This window comes from Pelophylax lessonae (assembly GCF_965119305.1).
Source record: "Pelophylax lessonae genome assembly, chromosome: 1".
NCBI classification, from domain to species: Eukaryota; Metazoa; Chordata; class Amphibia; order Anura; family Ranidae; genus Pelophylax; species Pelophylax lessonae.
The window spans coordinates 457,603,392-457,627,725 of record NC_138768.1 but is presented as its reverse complement, the minus strand read 5'-3'; the positions used below and the strand labels follow the sequence as shown (position 1 = coordinate 457,627,725).

General features: G+C 48.3%; 1 protein-coding gene across 10 annotated transcripts in view; it reads right to left on the bottom strand.

Annotated features, from left to right (window-relative positions):
• The window catches only part of MYO9B (myosin IXB), a 296,901-nt gene that overhangs the window by 76,939 nt on the left and 195,628 nt on the right, over nt 1-24,334 (bottom strand). For all 10 annotated transcript variants that reach the window (XM_082260874.1, XM_082260880.1, XM_082260879.1 and 7 more), the window contains one exon: nt 21,113-22,099. In XM_082260874.1, coding sequence (XP_082117000.1) covers nt 21,113-22,099 — 987 coding nt within the window. The remainder of the gene's footprint in view (nt 1-21,112; nt 22,100-24,334) is intronic.

Here is a 24,334-nt window from a genome sequence, read left to right as displayed (position 1 = left end):
AAAAGGAGCGAGGGGGAGACCCCTCCGAGCCTCACACCACGCAATGTACGCCTTCCAGACGCAATAAATCTTCCTAGAAGTAGATTTTATAGCTTTTAACAGTGTGGGAATCACTGATTCTGTCACCCGTTTATCCCTCAGCACCTGGCCTTCAATAGCCACGCCGATAAAGCCAGCGACTGTAAAGCAGGATGGAGGATTGGCCCTTGAGCCATAAGATCTTCTCTGAGAGGGAGTCTCCAAGGAACACCGGCGACCAGCTGTACCAGATCTGAGTACCAAGACCGGTGGAGGCCATTTTGGGGCCACTAGGATGACCGGAATCCCTTCTGCCTCGATTCTTTGCAGAAGTTTTAGAGGGGGAAAGGTGTATATCAGACTATACTGGTCCCAAGGGGTCACCACAGCATCTGTGGCATCGGCCAGAGGATTCAGAGACCGTGTTACAAACCTCCATACCTTCCTGTTGAGATGAGAGGCCAACAAGTACACATCAGTGTTCCCCAACGGCGACACAGTTGATGAAACAGTTGGTCCAACGCCAGCCGACTGAGGTAGTCCACCTACCAGTTTTCCACCCTTTGAATATGCACAGCAGAGAGGGCTGGAACAAAGCGTTCCGCCCACTGTAGAATGCCAGCAACTTCCCGGCTCGCTAGGACACTTTTTGTGCCCCCTTGGTGATTGACAAATACAACGCTGATATCCAACATATATTGGGATATGAAGGTAAGCATCCTTGATATCTATAGAGGCAAGAAGATCCCCTTGATGAAGAGATGCCACTGCCGTGTGAATAGACTCAATCCGTAATTTATGTACCCGCACAAAGCAGTTCAAAGCCATGAGGTCCAGGATTGGACGAACTTTTCCCTCCTTCCTGCGAACAGAAAACACGTTTGAGTAAAACCCCTGAAAAAGTTCAGAATCGGGAAACGGTACAATGACCCCTTGTAGAAGTAAATCTTGCACTGCCCTGAAGGAGACCACGCAGGCAATATGGGGACAAACGCAGGATGGAAGGGAAGAACCTTGCTGGAGGCGAAGACCGAAACTTCATCTTGTAACCAGAACAGATCAGCCCGTGGACCCACCTGTCTTGAATCAAAGAGGTCCACGGGTCCAGGAAAAAAAGCGAAGAAGTTCCCCCACCCCAGATATGGGTGAGGGTGCCCCTTCAAGCAGAAGCGGGCTTGTCTGCGGGCCTGAAGGGACCCATTTTCGGCTTATCAGACCAGGGCCTCTTGGAACCTCCCGAGGGGGTTAGAGATGATTTCGATCTTTTGTCCTGAGATCCTGAGAAACGAAAGGGCAGCTTGTGAGCCGAGAAGGGGCCAGGTTTGCCAGGTTTCCATTTCATCCATGGAAGCTCCGAACAGGCGATCCCCTACAAAGGGGAAATCAGACAGAACCTTCTTGGAAGCTTGGTACGCAGACCAATGTATGAGCCAAATCATGCGCCTCAGGGTCAACGATGTTACAGATCCCCTGCAGACTAAGGAAGCCGCATCCAGAGAGACAGATGAACTGTACCAACTGGTCCGCCAGCTCCATGAGGTTAGGAGAGATCTGTTCCCCCTACAAATACTGGCGCAAAAGCTTTGCCCATTCCGTTAAGGTCTGGGAGACCAAAGTTATGGTAAACACCGGTCTAAGGATGGAACCGGCCATGGTAAATAGATGCCGGACCAAAGATTCAGCTCTCTTGTCAAAAGGGTCTTTAAAAGATGGAGAGTCCTCCACTGGGAGAAGGGTGGCTTTATTTATCCTGGAATCTTGAGAGCCCACCACAGGTGGGACTGTCAGCTTTTTTTAGCAGGGACTCTTCAAAAGAATACCTTCTAGCGAAACGCTTAGGTATCAAGACAGTGCGATTTGGTGAACCTCACTGACTCGTGACAATTTTATCAAAATAGGCGGGAAAGGGAAACACCTTTGTTGCCTTAGAGGATTTGCGGGTCCTGAAACATACCGGCTCCTCCGATGCAGCATCAACTTCGGAGTACTCCAGTTTTAATGTTTCCCACACTGCTACAGTGCATCCACTAGCGCCTTTTCGTGCGCAGCTGTAGTGGAAGAGGAATCATCCTCACTATCAGAGCACTCAGGGTGCGTGGACACAGACTCAGTAGGGTGACTCGCGTCCACCAAATCAACCTCAGAATCTGAGGAGACAGAGGATGCAGGTGAAGGTGGGGGATGTTTTTGCGCATCCTGTTTTACAGGACCATATCCACTTTGGACACTAGTGACTCCAGGACCGCCGTCACAGCAGACAAAGCGGACTGGAATAGAATCCACCTGTGTGTAATCAAGTCTCCGTATAAATGCATCTGCACTGTAATAGTCGCAGAGGTCCGTTTAAAACGCAGAGAGCATCATGAAGAACAAGGAACACACCAGGCAGGTCCGAGATACTGTTGTGGAGAAGTTTAAAGCCGGATTTGGATACAAAAAGATTTCCCAAGCTTTAAACATCCCAAGGAGCACTGTGCAAGCGATAATATTGAAATGGAAGGAGTATCACACCACTGCAAATCTACGAAGACCTGGCCGTCCCTCTAAACTTTCAGCTCATACAGGGAGAAGACTGATCAGAGATGCAGCCAAGAGGCTCATGATCACTCTGGATGAACTGCAGAGACCTACAGCTGAGGTGGGAGACTCTGTCCATAGGACAACAATCAGTCGTATACTGCACAAATCTGGCCTTTATGGAAGAGTGGCAAGAAGAAAGCCATTTCTTAAAGATATCCATAAAAAGTGTCGTTTAAAGTTTGCCACAAGCCACCTGGGAGACACACCAAACATGTGGAAGAAAGTGCTCTGGTCAGATGAAACCAAAATCTAACTTTTTGAAAACAATGCAAAACATTAGGTTTGGCGTAAAAGCAACACAGCTCATCACCCTGAACACACCATCCCCACTGCCAAACTTGGTGGTGGCAGCATCATGGTTTGGGCCTGCTTTTCATCAGCAGGGAAAGGCTTTCTTCAGAAAGGCAACGCAGTACCCACAACAGAGAAAGGAACCTTACGTGAACAGAAAGGTAACCCTCTGGGTAACAAAAAAGGCTCAACAGGAGCAACAACCCAGGAAAGCAAATAACCAAGGGGATGAACAACCCCAACAGCCAGGGACCCGAAATAAAACCAGGGTTCCCTTACGGTACAGCCGCACAGAGGACTTTGCGGCCAAAGGAGGCATCCGCCGATGCCAGAACATCAATTTTGTAAAATTTTGAAAAGGTGTGTACTGACGACCAAGTCGCAGCTTTACACACCTGGGCCACCGAAGCCTGATGTCGGAAAGCCCAGGACGCACTCACCGCTCTGGTAGAGTGCGCCTTGACAGGGAACGGAGGTACCCGTTCCTTCAATGAATAGGCCTGTACAATTGTCTGTCTGATCCATTTTGAAATGGTCGCCGCAGACGCAGCCATACCCTTCCGAGGTCCCTCAGGAAGGACAACGAGAATCCGATTTCCGAAAGGATTCAGTCAACAACAGGTAAACCCTGATCGCCCTGACAACATCCAAGGAATGCAAAGCAACCTCCTTAGGATGCTTAGGCTTCGCACAGAGCGAAGGCAAAACAATGTCCTCATTAAGGTGAAAATTAGAAACCACCTTTGGAAGAAAGGACGGGTTAGGTCGCAAGATCACCTTATCCCTATGAACCACCAGGTAAGGGGAGCAGCAAGACAAGGCCGCCAACTCTGACACTCTGCTAGCAGAAGTGATTGCCACAAGAAAGGCAACCTTTCTAGACAGCAGAGGTAACGAGATTTCCCTGATGTTTCCAAACTAGGAACGTTGCAATACGGACAGGACCAAGTTCAAGTCCCATGGAGGTAAGGGCTCCCTACGAGGAGGGGCCAAGTGACGCACACCTTGAATGAAGGTGTGAATCAAAGAATCAGACGCCACGGAGCGCTGGAAAAGGACTGCCAGTGCAGATACCTAGCCCTTAATCGTGGCCAACGCAAGGCGCTGGTCCACACCAGTCTGAAGGAAAGCCAGCACTCTCGCCACCGAGTATGAACGAGGAGAGAAGCCCCTGGACTCACACCAGGCAAAATAAGCTTTCCATGTACGGTAATAAATCTTACCAGATGATGCTTTCCTAGCCTTGATTAAGGTAGGAATGACCTCTGAGGAGAGACCCCTGTCTCTCAGGACCTGGCTTTTAACAGCCATGCCGTTAAAGCCAGCGATTGTAAAGCAGGATGGAAGATCGGTCCCTGAGACAGTAGATCCTCTCACATTGGCAGCCGCCATGGAGGCTCGACGGCCAGGTGAACGATGTCCGTGTACCAGGACCGGCGTGGCCAGTCCGGCGCCACCAGAATCACCAATGTTGGTTCCGAGGCCAACCTGCGAAGGAACCTGGACAACAACTGAATCGGAGGAAAGGCATACATCAGATGATACTGATGCCAAGGCACACCAGCGCATCTGAGGCGTCTGCCAGAGGATCGCGTGTTCTTGCCACAAACCTTCCCACCTTGTGGTTTAGCCAAGACGCGAACAGATCCACATCCGGGGATCCCCATTTCGCACACAGAATTTGAAACACCTCCGGGTGTAGGGACCATTCCCCCAGGTCCAGGGTCTGGCGGCTCAGGTAATCGGCCTGCCAATTCTCTACACCTGGAATGTGAACTGCCGATATTGCCGGGACATGAGTCTCGGCCCAAGACAGAATACTGGTCACTTACTGGGCCGCCCGGGCACTCTTAGTGCCCCTATGGTGATTGATGTAAGCCACCGCAGTGGCATTGTCCGTCTGCACCCGTACAGGACGTCCTTGAAGACGGTCCTACCAATGGAGTAGGCACAGCCTGATCGCTCTCAATTCCAATATGTTTATGGGGAAGGAGGATTCCTCCACCGACCAAGTGCCCTGGGCAGACAGGTTGCCCAGGACTCCACCCCAGCCCGATAGGCTGGCATCCGTGGTAAGTACTGTCCACAGTAACGGCCGGAAAGATTTTCCGTCCGCCACCGCCAGGGACTGAAGCCACCACAGAAGATCCACTCTCCAAGGACTGCGGGCGTCTGTCCCATCTGTTCAGGATCTCTGCTTGCAGAGACCTTGTGTGAAATTGTGTGAACGGTATCGCCTCGAAGGCTGACACCATCAACCCCAGGGCCCGCATACAGGCCTTGAGTGAAGAGGATTCGTTGTCCCGGAGGGCTCTAACCTCGTTCTGTAGGGTCCGGAGCTTGTCCTCCGGCAGAAACCCCTTCGCTTGAGCAGAGTCCAGAACCATTCCCAAATATGGGAGACGAACCGAAGGAGACAAGGTCGACTTCTGTACATTGATGGTCCATCCAAACTCCTGAACCGCCTGCACCGTAATGGACCGATCGTGCAGCAGGCTCTGGCTGGCACTCGATCTTAACAGGAGATCGTCCAGATATCCCAAGACCGCAATGCCCTGAGCCCGCAACAGGCATAGAACTGGAGCCAGCACTTTGGTAAACACCCTTGGAGCCGAAGCGAGACCGAAAGATAACGCCACAAACTGATAGTGTTCCTCCGCGATAGCGAATTGGAGGTACCGCTGATGACCCTCGAAAATGCATCCTTCAGGTCGATAGAGGCCAGGACATTCCATTCTCCTATCCGTAGGATCCCTAAACACCGGAGAATCTTCGGTGGGTACCAGAGTGGCCTTGTTCAATCTGGCCACAGTGTGATCCACCTAAGGGGCCACACACCAGCGCGAATCCGTAGGAGACGCAAAGGGATAAAGGAGTTGAAACCTTTTTGGCACCACAAAGGTGCGTTTCAGATGACGCCATTGATCATTCACAGTAGCGTGAAACTCAGCGGGGCAAGGGAACACCTGCGCCGCCTTGTGGGTCCTGTGTGTACCAAAAGAGGACACAATGCCCGGAGGATTGGGCTCATCCTCTAAATGTAGTGTTTCTTTAATGGCAAGAATAAGCGCATCCATAGCTGCGCGGTCCTCGGCCGTCCCAGGGGGGAAATCATCCACCCCTGCAACCTCCGCCTCCCCCTCAGACTGAGAAGAGCGAGACCCTTCAAGGGGCACGCCACCTACGGCAACCATATCACATTCAGAATCAGAAGACAAGGAAAAACGAGGCCTTTTTCTGGCAGCACGTTCAGTCATCAGAATCTCCACTTTGGACACCAAAGTCGCCACTGCAGCAGACAAAGTAGACAGAGCAGAGGATTCAGAGGAACCTGAATCCCCCACCAGGGCTGTGGGAAATTTGCTGTCCTGAGATTCCATGTTAAAAAAGTTTTTTTTTTTAAAAAGGTACTGGCCCTTTAAGCGCGCCGCAGCACACCGCTACAATGACTGTGAAAACACAGACCCCTAATCAGGATAAACTGATAGCCAGAAGGATTGCCCAAGTAAAAGGACAGCAGACAGACCCCCACAAGTGTTGCCACCGCAGCCAAACTCTCCTGAGTAAAAGGAGGAAGTGATGTCACCAAAGGAGGCTGAACTAAGGCTTCAGGCTAAGGAAAAATGGTTGCCAATAGAAAGTAATGGGAGGCTTCGGTAAAATGGCCGCCAACATGTGCTCGGAACAAACGATTTGCTACACACAAGATGGCGCCGCAAGGCGCCAAAAACACACCACATACATGCTGTATAATACATGACACCCCTGATGACGTCAAGCGTGTGACGAAACCGGTCGGGTGACCCAGACGTGAAGTGACCACGCCCCCAACAAGCCGGCTACCATAGACACCAACAGCGTGGGAGATGTTCGTTCGTTCCCAGCGTGGCAATATATAACCGCTAGATGCTTTGAATTTACATCTTAAATGTGAGTGTTTTATCTGCCTTTTACTGATAATAAATGATTTTTATACGGAGTTACACTATGTCCCTGTCATAACTTGTTTCCCATCATGTGGATATCGCTATTGAGCCTGTAAAAGGAGACATCCTGTGGCTATCCTTGGCATTACACACAAGCTTTCTGTGGTCTACTCATTAGCTTGAGAGACCAACTCCCTCTGGTAAGCAGCCATTTGATTTCTTTGGGTGATTCGCACACCGGTGTCTTCCCTATTTCACAAGGAATTGTGTGGATGCACTTTCTGGGACTCTGTGGCAGACCCTCTTGGAATTTCCCCTATGTTTTTATGTATGGACTTTATTGGGATCTAACTGGGATTTAAAATATCCTTCTGCACCTTTATTGTCTTTATGCATTTTGCACTGGATGATTTATGATACACGTGATTATTGATTTATATTTATAGGAATAACACATCAAGGATCACTGATTAATTTCAGGTTATCCTCCTTTATATACACACACAACGTGAACATTTTTGTATTTTTGGTGATTTTATTATTCACTATACTTTAGCGCAGCACATTTTTGTTTAATATCTGTTTGGGTTTTTTCTGTGATTCCTTTGTGCAGCAGCTTCACTTTATAATACTAATTTTGTATAATATTAATTGAATAAGCGCAGAAAAATCCACTTTTTTATGCTATATAAGCGCCCATAGTGAAGCCAGACATGCTGCCCACACCTAAAATGGCGGACCGGCGGTTTTTAACCCCGCAGCGGTCGCCACACGTGTCTGTACCTCCAAAAGCACCCTAAAGTGACACAGGAGAGGGACCCCCAGAAACCCACACAGCGCACCGGCTGTGAGAGAAAACCCCCCGCAGGGACCGGGATCAGGGAGCCAAAAAACGCACATACATGAGGGGATAACACAGACACACAGGACTGCCAGCCCCAGACAGAGGCCCCACACAGAATGTACTTGTACACGATGGCGTGGGGTGCCTCATTGCACGGGAAACCGCCCACTCTCAGATGGCAGGGGTGCAGTCAGCCAAAAAACGCAGGACACTAACAGTACACGGAGAACCGTGGATGAGACGTCCGAGTGAGGTAGCCACCTCACAGGCTGCATCCCTGAGGACAGGACTGGGTCATTTGCGAGGCCAGGGCGAACACATAGCCTGCTAAACGCTCAATGGCGGGCTGGGATTCCATCTGGACCTCTGTCCTGGAGAACCAGGACGACCAGTCCGACTCCGAGCTCCGCAAACGCCATCTTCATGCGAAGATCTGACTAACGCTGACAAAATAAACAGCTAGTAATGCAAAGAAAAACACACATGTGCAGTAAAATAAAATCATAAAATAGAAGAAGGCTGAGACTGTGGCCCCAGCACAGGGAAGCCCATCTTACTCCTTAACTAGGCAGAAGACAAACTGAGTTGGGATGGCTGATTGCAGGGGGGTATTGGACCAGTGGGACAGCCCCTATAGGTGTGTCTATGTAAATGCTTTGTTTTTAACAAGTCTTATGCCTAGTTACTCCTGTAGAGATAAAGTCAATACCCCATTGGTGAAGACTGTATGAGTGGGCAGCGACTGTCGGAGGACGTAAGAGAAATCCCATTTTCTCTTTCGCTCATTCACAGACAGATCTTAATAACCGTTGGGACGTCCCAAAGCAGTGTTAAACATGAGGGGTGGGAACAGCAAAAACATTCCCAAAGCTAAACAGTAGCCAACCAGGCAACAGGAGCGCAACCAAAACACATAGAGCCCACCTTAAAAAAAAACAATACACCCTTCGAAAAGGATCAGTTTCTCTAAACAGCAGCCTGCAAAACCTTGAGGCCAAAAGAAGCATCCACAGATGCCAACGCATCCACTTTATAAAACTTTGTGAAAGTTTGCACCGACGACCAAATGGCCGCCTTGCAAACCTGCGTCACTGACGCCTGATGACGGAAAGCCCAGGAGGTACTAAGTGCCCGAGTAGAGTGCACCTAAACTGGAACAGGAGGAACCTGACCCTTGATGGAAAAGGTCTGAATCACTGTCTGTCTGATCCATCTGGAAATGGTCGCAGAGGAAGCGGACAACCCTTTACGAAGCCCATCCATGAGCACGAAGAGTCTGACTTCCTGAAAGACTCTGTAGCTACCAGGTACACCCTAATTGCCTGGACCACATCCAAGGCATGCAAGGCAAATTACTTCGGGTTGTTTAAGCCCGGGGCACAGGGAAGGCAACACAATGTCTTCATTCAAATGAAAATCAGAGACAACCTGTGGAAGAAACGACAAGACAGGGGCAGATGCAGAGGCTGCGGGCATGGTACAGAGGGGCAGGGGCTGTGGAGGGATCTTACTTACCGATCTCTAAATTTCACACATATGTTAGAACCTGGTGTCGGTTGCCAACATCCCTATATATAGGTCAAAACAAAAAGATATCCCCCTCGGGTTGGGACTTTAGAGCGGCAACTCAAATACCATTTCATATAAAAATGTAATGGTTTATTTGAATATATAAAATATGTATGATAACATGTACAATACAAACAAACATTGGTTTAAAAAAAAAACAGGCAGCACTCATTTGCCCCGGACACAGTCTGCCACAGGACGTGTCGTTCACATATTTTTACAGATCCTCCACCCCTGGGATATAACCAATTTTGACCCCTGTGATTTTATCCTTTACTTATAGGACTCAAAGCAAAGAACTCCTGGTGGCCCTCAAAATGGGGACCTCCATGGGTTTCTTATGCTGACCCTGCCCTGCATATTGTTCTTGGTGTCCGCCAATACCTGCAAAGTGCTGATGAGTTTTTGTAGCTTTCTAATATAGAATATATCTCTGCAGCCTTACACCCCTTGAACTCAGTTGGATGAGAAAAATACAAACTGTGAATTATTTCATCTCCTCCTCATCACCCCTGAGGAAGGGCGTGGTCCCAAAACACGTAGGATGTTCTGGAGAATTTTGCATTGCACTGCATTTTTATTGGAAGTTCAACACAACTGGCTGTGAGATGTAAATTTTTTTTTTTAAACCAATGTTTGTTGTATTGTTAATGCTATCATACATTTTTTAAATATTCAGAAAAACCATGACATTTTTTTTCTGAAATGGCGTTTGAGTTGTCGCTCTGAAGTCCCAACCCGAGGGGGATATCTTTTTGTTTTTACTTAGGGATCTGTGAGGCGCCCAACATTAAAAAATGTCACTGCGCCGCCTGCCCGAGAATGGCCGAACAGGTACAGGCTTTCCCGAGCAGCGGCGCAAGCATAGTTGATATGTCGGGCCAGCCGCAGTCATTTTTTATGCAGCCCCAGGGCAGGGGGACTTGCTAGTCTACCGGGAAATTTCCAGCCAGACTCCATTCTGAACATCTGCACCCGCACAAAGCAGTTCAGCGCCTTGAGGTCCACGATTGGACACATACTTTGCCATCCCTCCTGGGAACTGTAAACAGGTTTGAGTAAAAACCTTGAAAACTTTCCGAAGTCAGAACCGGGACCAATCACCCCTTAATGCAACAGGCCTTGTACCGCCCAAAAGAGACCCTGTAAGCGGTCCAGGGACAGGCGCAAGTTGGAAGGAAAGAACTGTGCCAGGGGACAAGATCGAAACTCAAGGCTATCTCCTTGAAAAGTAAGATCAGTCAAGGTCTTTTTTAGAAGTCTGGTCCGTAGATCAGCATTTGAGCCAAAAGACACGCCGAAGGACCACTGTTGAAACAGAAAGCCGAGCCACTAGGGGAGCCACATCCAAAGAGGCATCACAGATAAACTGCAGCCACTGGACCTCAGCAAAGGAAGGGGGAGTTGTTCTCACCCCAGATCACAGCGTAAAAGCTTAGCCCACTGAGTAAGAGCTTGAGACACCAGGGCAATGGTTCGAACCAGCCAGAGTGTACATATTGCGAGGCCACAGCCTCCGCCTTCCTGTCAGTTGGATCCTTAAAGGCCGGGGACACTTCAATCAGAATCATGGTTGCCTTGTTTAATCTGGAAACTGGAGGATCCACCACAAGTGAGAAGGTACTCCACATAGGGGTAACGCCTAGTAAAGCGCTTAGGGACCCCACAGGAACGCTTCGGTCGTCCCCACTCTTTAGCTTCAATTATGTCAAAATAGGCGGCCGCTCTGGATGGCTTGTTGTGCCAAAGTGACCCTGCGCTTCTGTCGCAGCTGCATCCTCCATCTTCAAGGTCTCACGCACAGGTACAATCATTGTTTCCACCAGCACATTTTCGTGCGCGGATGCAGACGTGGAGGAACCATCCTCACTATCAGAAGATTCCAGGTGCGTGGCTGCAGACCCACAGCGGCCGAGTCAGATTCAGGATCTGATGAGACAGATGAGTCAGGGGAAAGCGAGGGTGCTTTTTGCTAGCCCGTCGCCCGAGGACCACCTCCACCTGGGACACAAAGGACTCTAGGACCGCCGTCAGTGCATCGATGGATGGTTGGGACCCAGAGAGGGGATCAGGTGGGGAGATCCAAAGACTTCATGAGTCACCAGGGGGACCCCACAAAAAGTGTAAAATGGAAACTGCAAGGGACAACCCCCACCACGCTGGCAGCATCACCCAAGTGCCAGGCACAAGCACCAAGCGGTCCTCAGCAGAGAGGGCGAGGACACCACCCAGCAGAAACAGGCACCTGCAGCTACCAGGATAATCTGCACTCCACGCGTGGCAATCAGGAAGTGAAAGGATCCAAGAGTCAGCACCAGGGGATGAGGGGCTCCCACCACCAAAATAGCTGCCCACCGGGCTCCACTGTCATAGCTGCCGCCATTTACAATGGCAAACCACAGCAAAATGGCCGCCGGACTACACAAACGTGACCGCTGGGTATAGAAACACACAGGCTACCTCAAGATGGTGGCCCCACGCAGCTCCATGAGGCTTACAGGGACCCAGGAGGGCACCCAGGCCTCAAGGACAGACCCAGGCAAAACAGGGGGCCTTGGCAGGAGCCCTCACCAGGTACAACCTACCCACACAGTCGATTGTCTGGTCACCGGCGGCACAACCCCCTGGTCCCCATCGCCAGCATAGCGGCCTGACCCTGCCTCAGGAAGTGGATCAGACCACCCAAACAGCCCCAACATATGTGGAGGGGGAAGGGGGGTAGGATGGGGGACAGATGACCAGGTGGGGTGCCTGATGGGAAGAAGGGGCCCACGTCCACCCCAAAACCCTCCAGGGGGAGACGGGGGGACAGCTACTTACCATACCAGGAGGGCAGAGCTCCAGACAGAACCCCTCTCCATTGAAGGGAGAATGCCAGGAGGAATGCTGCGACTCGGGTCGAGACGCAGTCATATGCGACCTCGCGAGGTGTTTAACTCACAGGCCAGCCCCCATCAAGTGGGGCTAAGTTGCGGCGAACCGAGCACGGAGCTGAGGTCTGCGCGTGCTCCTTGGCCAGACTGGGATGACCACTGGATCTAGATTATCCAGCCCATCGCCCAGTCCAGCAGTTGATTGTAGATCTCACAGGAAAAATCCAAAAATGTAAAAAGAAAAAATTGCCAGGACCAAAGATCCCAGCAAGGAACTAGGTCCTTACTTCCGACTAGGCAGAAAATAGTGCCTATAGCAGAGAGAGGGTGTATAACCCCTGGGAGTGCCCATGGGCATAGCCAGACTTTTTATCTGCCTAGTGTCCTACTCCTGTAGGGGGCAGTATAACCTAATGTTTATGAAGCTCTGAAGCGGTGTCCGTTAATGAACAAAAAAGAAAAAGGGATTTTTAATACAGAAATGTTGGCTTACAGAAAAAATGGATTTTTGTAAAATCTTACCGTAAAATCCTTTTCTCTTAGCTCATCGACAGACGTAGTCCTCGGTGATACACCACCTTCGGGTTATGTTACCTCCGCAGGAGCAGGACTAGACAGGAAATTAAAAAGCTCTGGCCACACCCTAGGGGCAGTCCCAGAGGGTATATCCTCTCTCTCTCTGCCTCAGCAAATCAGTTATGTGAAAAAGCAGTGCTTAGAGAATTTAACCCAACCCAACTCCAAAACAGAGGGGCGGGGACTACGTCTGTCGATGAGCTAAGAGAAAAGGATTTTACGGTAAGATTTTACAAAAATCCATTTTTCTCTAGCGCTCATCGACAGACGTAGTCCTCGGTGATACACCACCTTCGGGACGTCCCAGAGCAGTATCACAACTGAGGGGTGGGAAAATGGAAATCAAATCCCAATCTAGAAGGCCCAACCGGTGCCAACTAGAAGTTTACAATGCTCATCCTTAATGATGAGACTCAACCAAAAAAAAAAAAGAGAAAACAATTTTTTTTTTTTTTTTTCAAACAGAAAAAAACCCTCGAGGTAGACCACCGGTCTCCTCAAATTGCGGCCTGCAAAACCTTGCGGCCAAATGAGGCATCCGCCGATGCCGTCACATCAATTTTATAGAATTTTGTAAAGGTATGTACCGACGACCAGGTGGCCGCCTTACATACCTGGACCACTGACGCCTGATGGCGAAAGGCCCAGGAAGTACTGAGCGCTCGAGTGGAGTGCGCCCTAACAGGGAACGGAGGACTCTGACCCTTAATAGAATAAGCCTGTACCACCGTTTGTCTAATCCATTTGGCAATGGTCGCGGCAGATGCAGGCAAACCCTTTCTGGGGCCATCCGTGATCACAAAAAGTGAATCCGTCTTACGGAATGATTCCGTAGCTTTCAGGTATACCCTGATTGCCCGAACCACATCTAAGGAATGCAACGCATGTTCCCGATGATGCTTGGGCTGAGGACACAAGGAAGGTAGTACAATATCTTCATTCAGATGAAAATCTGAAACCACCTTGGGAAGAAAAGATGGCTTAGGATGAAGTACTACCTTATCCCTATGAATCACTAGGTATGGTGACTGGCATGATAATGCAGCCAGTTCTGACACCCTGCGAGCAGAAGTGATAGCCACCAAGAAGGCCACCTTCTGGGATAGAGTAAGCAAGGGAATCTCCCTGATGTTTTCAAAAGGAGGTTTCTGTAGAACCGACAAAACCAAATTAAGATCCCAGGGCGGTAAGGGCGCGCGGACTGGAGGAGCCAGGTGCCGCACCCCCTGGATGAAATTCCGCACCAAGGATTTGGTAGCTAAAGGCTTCTGAAAGAAGATTGCTAATGCTGAAACTTGACCCTTGATGGTGCTCAAGGCTAGCTTCTGCTCAACCCCTTGTTGCAAAAAAGCCAATATTCGAGTCACCGAATAGGTACGTGGAGGAAATCCTAAAGATTCGCACCACGCAATATAAGTCTTCCATGTGTGATAATAGACTTTGCTGGAAGTCGCTTTCCTTGCTTTAATAAGGGTAGGAATGACTGGAGTAGACAAACCTCTGTCCTTCAGTACTTGGGTCTCAATGGCCAGGCCATTAAAACCAGCGACTGTAAAGCACAAAGGTAAATTGGTCCTTGAGACCACAGACACTCCCTGAGACGAAGTTCCCACGGAACGTCTGGAACTAACATGTCCAAGTCGGCCAGGCCGGCTTGAGGAGGCCAGCCTAGAATTTCTAGGACCACTGGCGCTGATTGGATCTGAACCAGGCGTCCCTAGAGCTATCTGGCCCCGACCATCCGAGAAAGTCTGGTCGTTTTCTGTTCCCACACATTTATCAGATACCTGATAGTTATCAGGAAAAGTGATCTTTTCTGGTTGAACCTCAGGGACCGAAGTCACCCGACTAGAGGCTGCTTGGCCTATCTGGTCAACCAGATCCGATTCCTGTGAGGTATCGGGACTAATCTTAGGAAAAGGTAAAGGAAAAGATCTTTTCAGGGAACGGTAACTACCGCTTCCTGTGGTACTTAAATGTTGGAAGGGAAGAATCGCACCGGTAGTAGTGGTTGATGCTCGATCTAATGTCCTGAATACCGGTGAAAACGTCCCCCCACCCTGAAACCGGGTGGGGGCGCACCTTCAGGCTGTGTACTCCTTTGCTTCGGGTTTGGCTGGGTTGGTCCCCTTCTTGAACCCTCCTGGAGGAGTCTTGCCTTTCCCGCTAGTACCAGCCGGGCGCCCTTTATGGGCGGTAAAGAAAGGTCCTCGCTTGTTGCGAGGTCCCTTAGCTTTTGCAGCCTGTGGCAAAAAAGTGCTCTTGCCCCCAGTGGCATCCTTAATGATTTCATCTAGGTTGGCTCCAAATAGACGATTCCCCTGAAAGGGGAGATTGGTCAAGGTCTTTTTGGAACCTAGGTCAGCTGACCAGCATTTTAACCACAGCACACGTCTGAGGATCACTGCTAACTTAGATGCATGCCCTAATAGGGGAGTAGTGTCCAAGGCTGCGTCACAGATAAACCGTAGCCCTTGTATGATTTGTTCCATCAAATCAGATGTCTCCTGGGGAATATCTTTTCCCCTAAGATCTTGGCGTACCATCTTCGCCCATTCCGTAAGTGTCTGGGAAACTAGACCAATAACGATTACTGGTCTAAATGCTGACCCTATCAGAGAAAAGATAGTGCGGGACTCTGCTTCTATCTTTCGATCCACCGGATCCTTAAAGGACGAAGTGTCCTCCACTGGAATAACCGTGGCTTTATTCAGCCTGGAAATAGGCGGATCCACGACTGGTGGTACCGTCCATTTCTTAATGATGGATTCCTCAAACGGATAGCGTCTAGCAATACGCTTGGAAATAGTAAAGGTACGTTTAGAATGCTCCCATTCTCCTTTAATCTGATTACCAAAACATTTAGGTACAGGAAAAGCCTTCGCCGTCTTGATGGGCTTATTAGTCCCAAAAGGCCTCTCTGTTTCAGTTGCCTCTGCCGGTAAAGCCTCAAGTTTTAAGGTTTCTTGCACTGCCACAACTAGTGCGTCCACCAATGCTTCTTCCTGAATTATAGCAAGAGAAGAAGCGTCCTCCTCACTGTCTGAGGGGGCTTTACCTGGGATAACAGCCCTTGCAGAGGAACCTGCAACTGCTGTGACCATCTCTGAATCTGAGTCAGAGGTGTCAGATGGTATAGGGGTAGGCGGGGGTCGCTTCCTTGACCCCCGTCCCTGACAGGCCGCCTCCACCCGAGCCACCATAGACTCCAAAATTGCTGTAAATGACTCTATACTCTGTGCACCGGCGGGTCCCGAGGCCCCCTCAAGGGAAACAGGTGGGGGAATATGTGTGGCAGGGTCCATAATAACTCCAGTTACTTCCTGGATAATATGATTCAAAAGTAAAGAAAAAAACTTTTTTTTTTTTTTTTTTTTTCTTTTCTGACCCCCAGCGCCACAAAAAAAGCCCCTTAGTGTTACCTGCTTAGGGATCCCTATCGATCGAGAGAGAGAGAGATAGACCCCCAGGCTCACCACTTGATGCTCAGAGTTAAACTGCAACAGCTTACAGCGCTGTCTTGACAAACAGGAAGTCTTTTGGCTGGCTGCCCAGGAAGAAAGGAGGCGGCTCCGCCCCTCTGCACGCCTTCCGGCGCCTCCCCCAAGCTCCACGAGGTGTAGGATCACCTCAAACATGGCCGCCCCCATGCTGGAGACACGAGGCTACGCCAAAATGGCGGCTCGTGCGATCCTGCAAGAAAAAATGGCGGCGGCCTGCTGAATGTCGGTGTGCTGCACACAACACTCTCTCTGCATGGGGATATGGCGTGGTTGGCGGTATCGGCCCCTGGCGGACCGCATGGCCGTTCGGGAGGCCTGCTAATAGCTGGAGATCTGATTTGGAAGGCAGTCTACATGTCCGTGGCTTCTGACTGGTAGGTAGCTTATACTTAACCCATAAGATTCCCAGAATGCCACAGATTACATCTTTTAAACATGTATACAATAGATTGTTAGCTCCCAAACCAAGCCTCCTGGCTTTTTGTACACAAAAAATCACACTCAAAGTAGGAGGATCTGTGACATGTTATAGGATAGAAAGGACTCTTTCTTACCATACCGAGAGGGGCACGCGTTCACCACAAAACCCGTCAGAGGGAAAGGGGGAACATACTACTCACCATACCGGAACCAGGCGGGCACCAACTCCTGACAGTACCCCTCTCCACCGGGGCGGGAGGGCTGTCGACCGATACGAACGCCGTGACTCATGGTCTTTGGCGTTTCAGCGAGACGTTTAACTCGCGGGTTCAGTCCTTTTAATGGGACTTTGTCGCGGCCGACCCAGCGCGGAGCTATGGCCTGCACGCGCTCGTAGGCTGAACTGGGGTGACCACCGGATCTCAACATCCAGCCCGTCGCCCAGTTCAGCTTTCTTGCTTGAAGATCTCACAGGAACACTGGAGAAAAAGCTGTCTAAAAAAAATCCTTTAAGAAAAAATTCTTGCCAGGACCTAAGATCCCAGCAAGGTGTCTAGGTCCTTACTCCTAACTAGACAGAAAATAACTGATTTGCTGAGGCAGAGAGAGAGAGGATATACCCTCTGGGACTGCCCCTAGGGTGTGGCCAGAGCTTTTTAATTTCCTGTCTAGTCCTGCTCCTGCGGAGGTAACATAACCCGAAGGTGGTGTATCACCGAGGACTACGTCTGTCGATGAGCGCTAGAGAAAGTATGTCCATGAACAGTATAGTAAGCACTCAATACTTGGTCGGGGCTCCTTTTGCATGAAATGCTGCATCAACGTGACGTGGCATGGAGGCAAACAGCCTGTGGCACTGCTGAGGCGTTATGGAAGCCCAGGTTGCTTTGATAGCGGCCTTCAGCTTGTCTGCATTGTTGGGTCTGGCGTCTCATCTTCCTCTTGACACTACCCCATAGATTCTCTATGGGGTTTAGGCCAATCAAGTACCATGATACCATGATCATTAAACCAGGTATTGGTACTTTTGGCAGTGCTGGCTAGCGGGGGGGGGGATTAGTATGAAGTGCAGACTTTGGACTTGATAAAACACAGTGAACCAACAACAGCTCCCTAAATCAAAGTTGACTGTGGAAACTTCACACTGGACCTCATTTATGCAAAATGTACTTTTATCCGAAAAGAGGCCTTCGGACCACTGAGCAACAGTCTAGTCTTTTTTCTCCTTAGCCCAGGTAAGACACTGTGGACGTTATTTCTGGTTCAGGGGTGGCTTGACACAAGGAATGCGACAGTTGTAGTCCATGTCCTGCATACCTCTGTGTGTGGTGGCTCTTGACATCAGCTGTAGTTCACTCCTTGTGAATTTCCCCCAAATTCTTGACTGGCCTTTGATTCATAATCATCTCAAGGCTGTGGTTATCCCTGTTGCTTGTGCACCTTTTTCTACCACACTTTTTTCTTCCATTCAACTTTCCATTAATATGCTTGGATACAGCACTCTATGAACAGCCAGCTTCTTTAGTAATGACCTTTTGTGACCTACCCTCCTTGTGGAGGGTGTCCATGATGGTCTTCTGGACAACTGTAAAAGCAGCAGTCTTCCCCATGATTGTGTAACCTACTGAATCAGGCTGAGAGACCATTTAAAGGCTCAGAAAACCTTAATATACTGTATATTGTTCCAGTTAATTAGGTGATTAGAGTGTGACACCAGGAGTCTACAATATTGAACTTTTTCACAATATGCAAATTTTCTTAGATACTGAATTTTGGGTTTTCATTAGCTTTAACCACTTAAGCCCCAGCCCTATTTCGGACACTTTTTGTTTACAAGTTAAAACCAGTATTTTTTCCTAGAAAACTACTTAGAACCCCCAAACATTATATATATTTTTTTAGCAAAGACTCTGGAGAATAAAATGTCGGTCATTGCAAAAATTTTTTGTCACGCGGTATTTGTGCAGCGGTCTTTAAAACGCTATTTTTTTGGAAAAAATTTAAAAAATCACATTTCACTGCATTTAAAAAATACTAAACAGTAAAGTTAGCCCATTTTTTTTTGTATATTGTGAAAGATGATGTCATGCCGAGTAAATAGATACCCAACATGTTACGGTTTAAAATTGCGCCCCCCCCCGTGGGATGTCAACAAACTACGGTCAATAGAGATCTCAAATTGGCGACGCTTTAAATTTATTTATCAGTTTAGAGTTAGAGTGTAGCTCTTTTTTTTAAAGTATTGCCCACGCTCTGGCGATCGCGGCGATACCTCACATGTGTGGTTTGAACAGCGATTTCATTCGCGGCTCGACTTGCGTATACGTTTTTTTTTTGTGCGCGAGCCAACGGTGACGGCTAAATTTTTTTTTTTTTTCCTATTTATTTTTTCTTTTTTTTTAACTTTATTACAGGTTTTTAAAAAAAAAAAAAAATCTGATCACTTTTATTGCTGTCACAAGCAATGTAAACATCCCTTGTGACACCAATATATAGTGACAGGTACACTTTATGGAGGGATCGAGGGTCTAAAAGACCCTCGACCCCTCCACTACACTTCCATGTATGCAAAACGCCGAAAACTGCGTTTTTGCATACAGGCGTTTTTCAAATTTGCCGCCTTTTGCAGCACAGTAACCCGGAAGTGACGTGATGGACGCCGCCTCCGGGTTACGTCATCGGAGACCCGATCGATGCCGTTTCCGACATTCATCGGGACTCCATCCAGCCGGTGGACGTGCCGGCTGGGTGCTCGGGGCTCCCGATGGGACGGGAGCCCCGAGCAAAGCCACGGAAGGCGGCGGGAGGGGGGGGGGGGAACGTCCCCTCCCGCTCACCCGGGTAACGATCGAGCGGCTCCCGAGCCGCATCGGTCGTTACCGACAGAAAGCCGACCATCGGCTTCAAACCACGGTACTGGGATGATGCCTCTAGCTAGAGGCATCATCCCGGTATAACCCCGCAAAGTTACCCGACGTATGGGTACGTTAGTATGCGGTAAGTGGTTAAGCCATAATAATAAAAATGAAAAGAAAGCAATGGTTGAAATATATTACAGTGTGTGTAATGAATCTATATAAATATGAGTTTCACTTTTTGAATTGAATTACTGAAAAAAGTTAGCTTTTGAATGATATTCTAATTTTATGAGAATGCACAGATAAAACAATCCGTGTGTTGCGGGGTGCTGCATTAAAAAAAAAAAGGTTTTATTCAAGAGAAGGTGTCATGGTTGACATCAAGCATTTTTCAGCTAGCTCAGCGTAATCTGTTCCATGGAATTCCCTTCCTGCCCGAAACCTTCTGGGAGACGTTATAGGTACAAAAGGCTGTGGGAACATTTAGAGTGCAGTGCGGCTCATGCAGGTGGGAAGCTGGCTATAAAGGGTTTGTAGCTGCTGACTTTTTATTTTTTCAAAGTGGGTGAAGAACCTACATATTTTATAGCACAATAAATTTATGAGATTGTCAAATGCAAAAAACAAGTGATGCACAGTAATGTACACTTAGATCAACCAAATGCACAATAATATACACTGTGCAAACACCTCTAACATTTGTCTTTACTTGGTGAACAATAATTTAGCTGAAAATTTAACCTTCCCAATCAAATCTTTTCCTAAAATCAGGTGGCTGGGGGGAAGTTGCAGAGAATGCAAAGTGCCCAGAGACAGGCAGTTTCCGATCATCTCAATCATTACTGCTCTACACTGCTAAAACACAGCTTCACTTTAATGATTGTTATTGCAGAGTTTTGCCCAGAAACCTATCCACAGATTTACACTCTTCCCCGAGTGTTCTTCTCCCCTTCATTCTAATTCCAGTAGCTTGCTCTCTAAGGGCTCTTTCACACGGTCCGCCTCCGTAGGCAGATCCGTGCTGCTCAGCGGGGATCGATCCGCCGATCCCCGCTGAGCCGGCGGTTGACAGCTCCGTCTCCGCTTGCAGTGCAGAGAGGGAGGTGTCACAGCTCCCGCTGCTCTCTATGGGGGATCGGATGAGAGCGGACCTTCGGATGGCAGCGGGTGTCAGCGGAGGTGTCTCCACTGACATCCGCTGCCCCATAGAGCTGCATGGAGGATCCGATCAGATCCGCCTAAAAAACTGACAGGCGGATCTGATCGGATCGCCCGTGTGAAGGAGCCCTAAGAGTGTCAGTATTCTAGAAGAACAGTGATGTTAACAGAATTACCACAAGGTTGAAAGTACCACTAGGCTGTTTATTAAATGAACATGCTCTCTCCAGTGATATTCAATGATAGGGGACACTAGAAAAAGTTAGTAATTGCACTAAGCTGTTCTGGACAAAAATCTTAGGCCTTGTTGTACACCATCTAAAGCAAAGATGTGTACCCACCAATGGTGCACATGCCATACCTTGCAAAATATTTATATAACCCACAGAAGAATATCTGTTTAACATCCTGTAGGCACAGCTTATAAGACATTGATGGCTATTGTGTAGCCCAGTGAATGATATGCTTTGTTATAGTTTTAAAAATAAAGCCAAACCTTGGTGGCACTTCCTTGCTATCTTGTCGAGGATGCACTGCATCTCTATCAGGTGCGCTCGCGGACTCAGTCGGGTTAGTTTCAGTTTGCCTTTTTTCTTTCCATTTTTCTGCTTTGTTTCTTAACTTCTCATGATCGCTGTATCTCTGGATGATCCCAACACTGGGAACATCAGCATCCTGTGGTGTGCTTTGCTTGTTTTTCTCCTCAGACAACTGCTTTTCTGAAACCTGCTGAACATTTAACTGAAGATTTAAGGGCCTTAATGGTTTCCCTAAATTGTGATCATTAATTGTCTCTTCAGTCATGTTTGCTTTAGCCACTTCTTTCTCTTTGTCTGACTTTTCCTCCTGAGGTACCTCAGCCACCCCAACCTTACTGCAAGTATGAAGCTGTTCTTTGGCACCATCTTCCACCTTTTCAGCGTCAACCAGTGAGGTGGATATATGTTTATTTTGCAGCATGTCATGCATCAGACACCTCTGTCTCCTGTTCTCCCTTTCAGTCCTGGCAGAGGTTCTTTCTGAAAATTTAGTTTCAGATTTGGGGCTCAATGGTATCCAAGGATCTACATTTAATGCAGTAGCATTGTCCTCAACACTTGCTGGTTGTTGTGCTTGGGAATTGCTGTCTCCAGCTAAGCTCTCTTCTTTAACAGTCCTGTTATGCTTATTCTCTTTTATTATCCTCTCCTTGCTATCAGTTGTGTTGAAAATATTTTCTTCTTTCCTCACTGGCCCTTTATCTAGCAAGGTTTCAGTTTGTTTCCCATTATTAGCATTTTCGGATGCACTGGGTGTCAAGGGCTCTACTCCGGAGGCACCACTTTGTTTCATTTCAGCCTGCCTTTTGGCTTCCTTCTCCTCCTCTATTTTCTTTTGTTCTTCCCTTTGAGCCTTTAACATGGCTTGCCTCTCCTTTTCAGCAGCTTCCTGCTTTCGCTTCTCTTCTTCTGCTTTCTGTTTTTCCTCCAACATGACCTTAACCCTAAAAGGTAAATTTGTTGATTAGCATTTTGGCATTCCAAAGTAGGGTTTCTCACAGCACCACATCTAACCTTTCCATGACCTACTCTTTTGATTGCTATAGTAAATATCTTCCTCAACCTAAAGCAGGCAACAGATTTCCCTGGGTGCAGGAAAGAAAATCGCTTGATTCCATTATCAACACAGTCATGGGGTGTGGGGAGCCATCCCTGCTGAGAGAACACAGCGATTACGGCTAGTGGCTAAAGTAAATAAGTACACTGAATTGTAAGCTTCCTTAGGTCAGGGAATTATGTGACTGGTCTTTTGCACTCAAAAAAAGCACTAATGTTTAAAGCAACAAAATTATTTTTTTTTCTTAAATTTTTCAGTTCCTGATGGGACGAAGTACATGTCAGACAGGGTTTCCGCCCTTAATATCCCTTTGTACGCGGCAGCCCAGCATCACAGTTAGCAAGGAGATGGCTGCTTTAAAAGTGATCTACAGAGGGAAGAGCCAACATATGCTTTCCTCTTGCTACTGCTTGCCTTGGCTGTGTGCAGGAAGCCAGAGACAGACATTCACCATCAAAGCAGCCTTCTCCTTGCTAGCTGCGGTGTTGGGCAGCCATGCACCCTGTCCACCATCGCAAGCTAGTGTTAAAGGACACGCAGAAAATGAGACAAACTACTACAGGTACTTTGTCCCTTTAGGAACTGAATAATGCATAAGAAAAAAACCCTGATAATTCTTCTTTAACTACGTTTGAAGCTGTAAACAGCATTTCTTACCAATCTACTTACATATGAAATAAACAAAGCACTGCCAATTTAGAAAAGTTATCACTTAAGTTCTAAATTATTGCCATTTACACTATTTAATAAAAAACATGTCACTATAATGAAATTGCACAGAGCGGGCGCAAACCTCCTCTTTTCAGGCCTCCCTCTGGCACTCCAGGCCCCTCCCCTCTGTCCAGCCCCCCTATGGGAATCTGCTTCCAATGGAGGCACTCGTGCGCGCTCGCTCCCGAGCACTGCTGCAGCGTCTATTGACAGACAGCGGGACTAGGCACCCCCCTTGGTCTTCACTTGCTTTGATCGACAGCACTGGCTCCCAGTTCCCCAGCAAACCCACCTAGACCGGGAAGTGAGGGGATAAAAGAGCCCCCCCCCTCCCTTCACTTACTGAAGGCTCAGGTAAGTGAAGCTAGGGGGGGAGGGGATGCCGATACCTAAACATTTTTTACCATAATGCAAGGAATGCATAAAGGTAAAAAATATTTAGGCTTTAGAACCACTTTAAAGGAGTTGTAAACAGACAAAAAAAGAAAGCAGAGAAGCGCTTCTAAGTGCAGTAAGACGGTGTATTTTAATAAACCCCACAACATGGCTATTTACAATAGGTAAAAAACAGGCACATCAATAAGTGTAGGTCAGAAATGCAAGCTGGAGCTGGCCATGGGAGCTGCTGATACCGCCAGGTTGAATGTGACAGGAGTCCCTGTGTGGAGGAGAAAACCCACCAAAGACCTTTCTGAAGCGGGTGGAGCACAGTGCGGAACACCGCTAGGAGCAGGATGACACGGACAGGGCTCAGAATCAGAATGCAATGGGTTTCGGAGCATGGGCTGTACCACATAGGCACATGCATGCTCCGTTTTAAAGCCTTGTCTTGAAAAGGGAGCACACATGTCCCTATGTGGTACAGCGCAAGTTCTGAAACATGTTGCATTCTGGTCCTGAGCCCTGCATGCGTCATCCTGCTCCTTGCTGTGTTCCACTCGCTTCAGAAAGGACTTCGGCCGGCTTTCTCCTCCAGAAGTAGCCTCCCCAGTACCCCCTAATACTTACCTGAGCCCCATCTCTATCCAGCTATGTCCACGAGTCCCTCGGCTATCCAGGACTCTCCCTCTTAATTGGAGCACCATTGGCTCCCGCAGCTGTCAAGCCAGGAGAGCCAAAGGGGGGGCCCAAGAAGAGGAGGATCTGGGCCACTCTGTGCAAAACCACTGCATAGATGAGGTAAGTATAACATGATTGTTATTAAACCACTTCAGCTCCGGAAGATTTTACCCCCTTCTTGACCAGGCCCTATTTTGCGATTCGGTACTGCGTTACTTTACCTTTAATTGCGCGGTCGTGCAATGCTGTACCCAAACAAAATTTACGCCCTTTTTCCCCACAAAAAAAAAAAAAGCTTTCTTTTGGTGGCATTTGATCACCTGTGCGATTTTTATTTTTTGCGCTATAAACC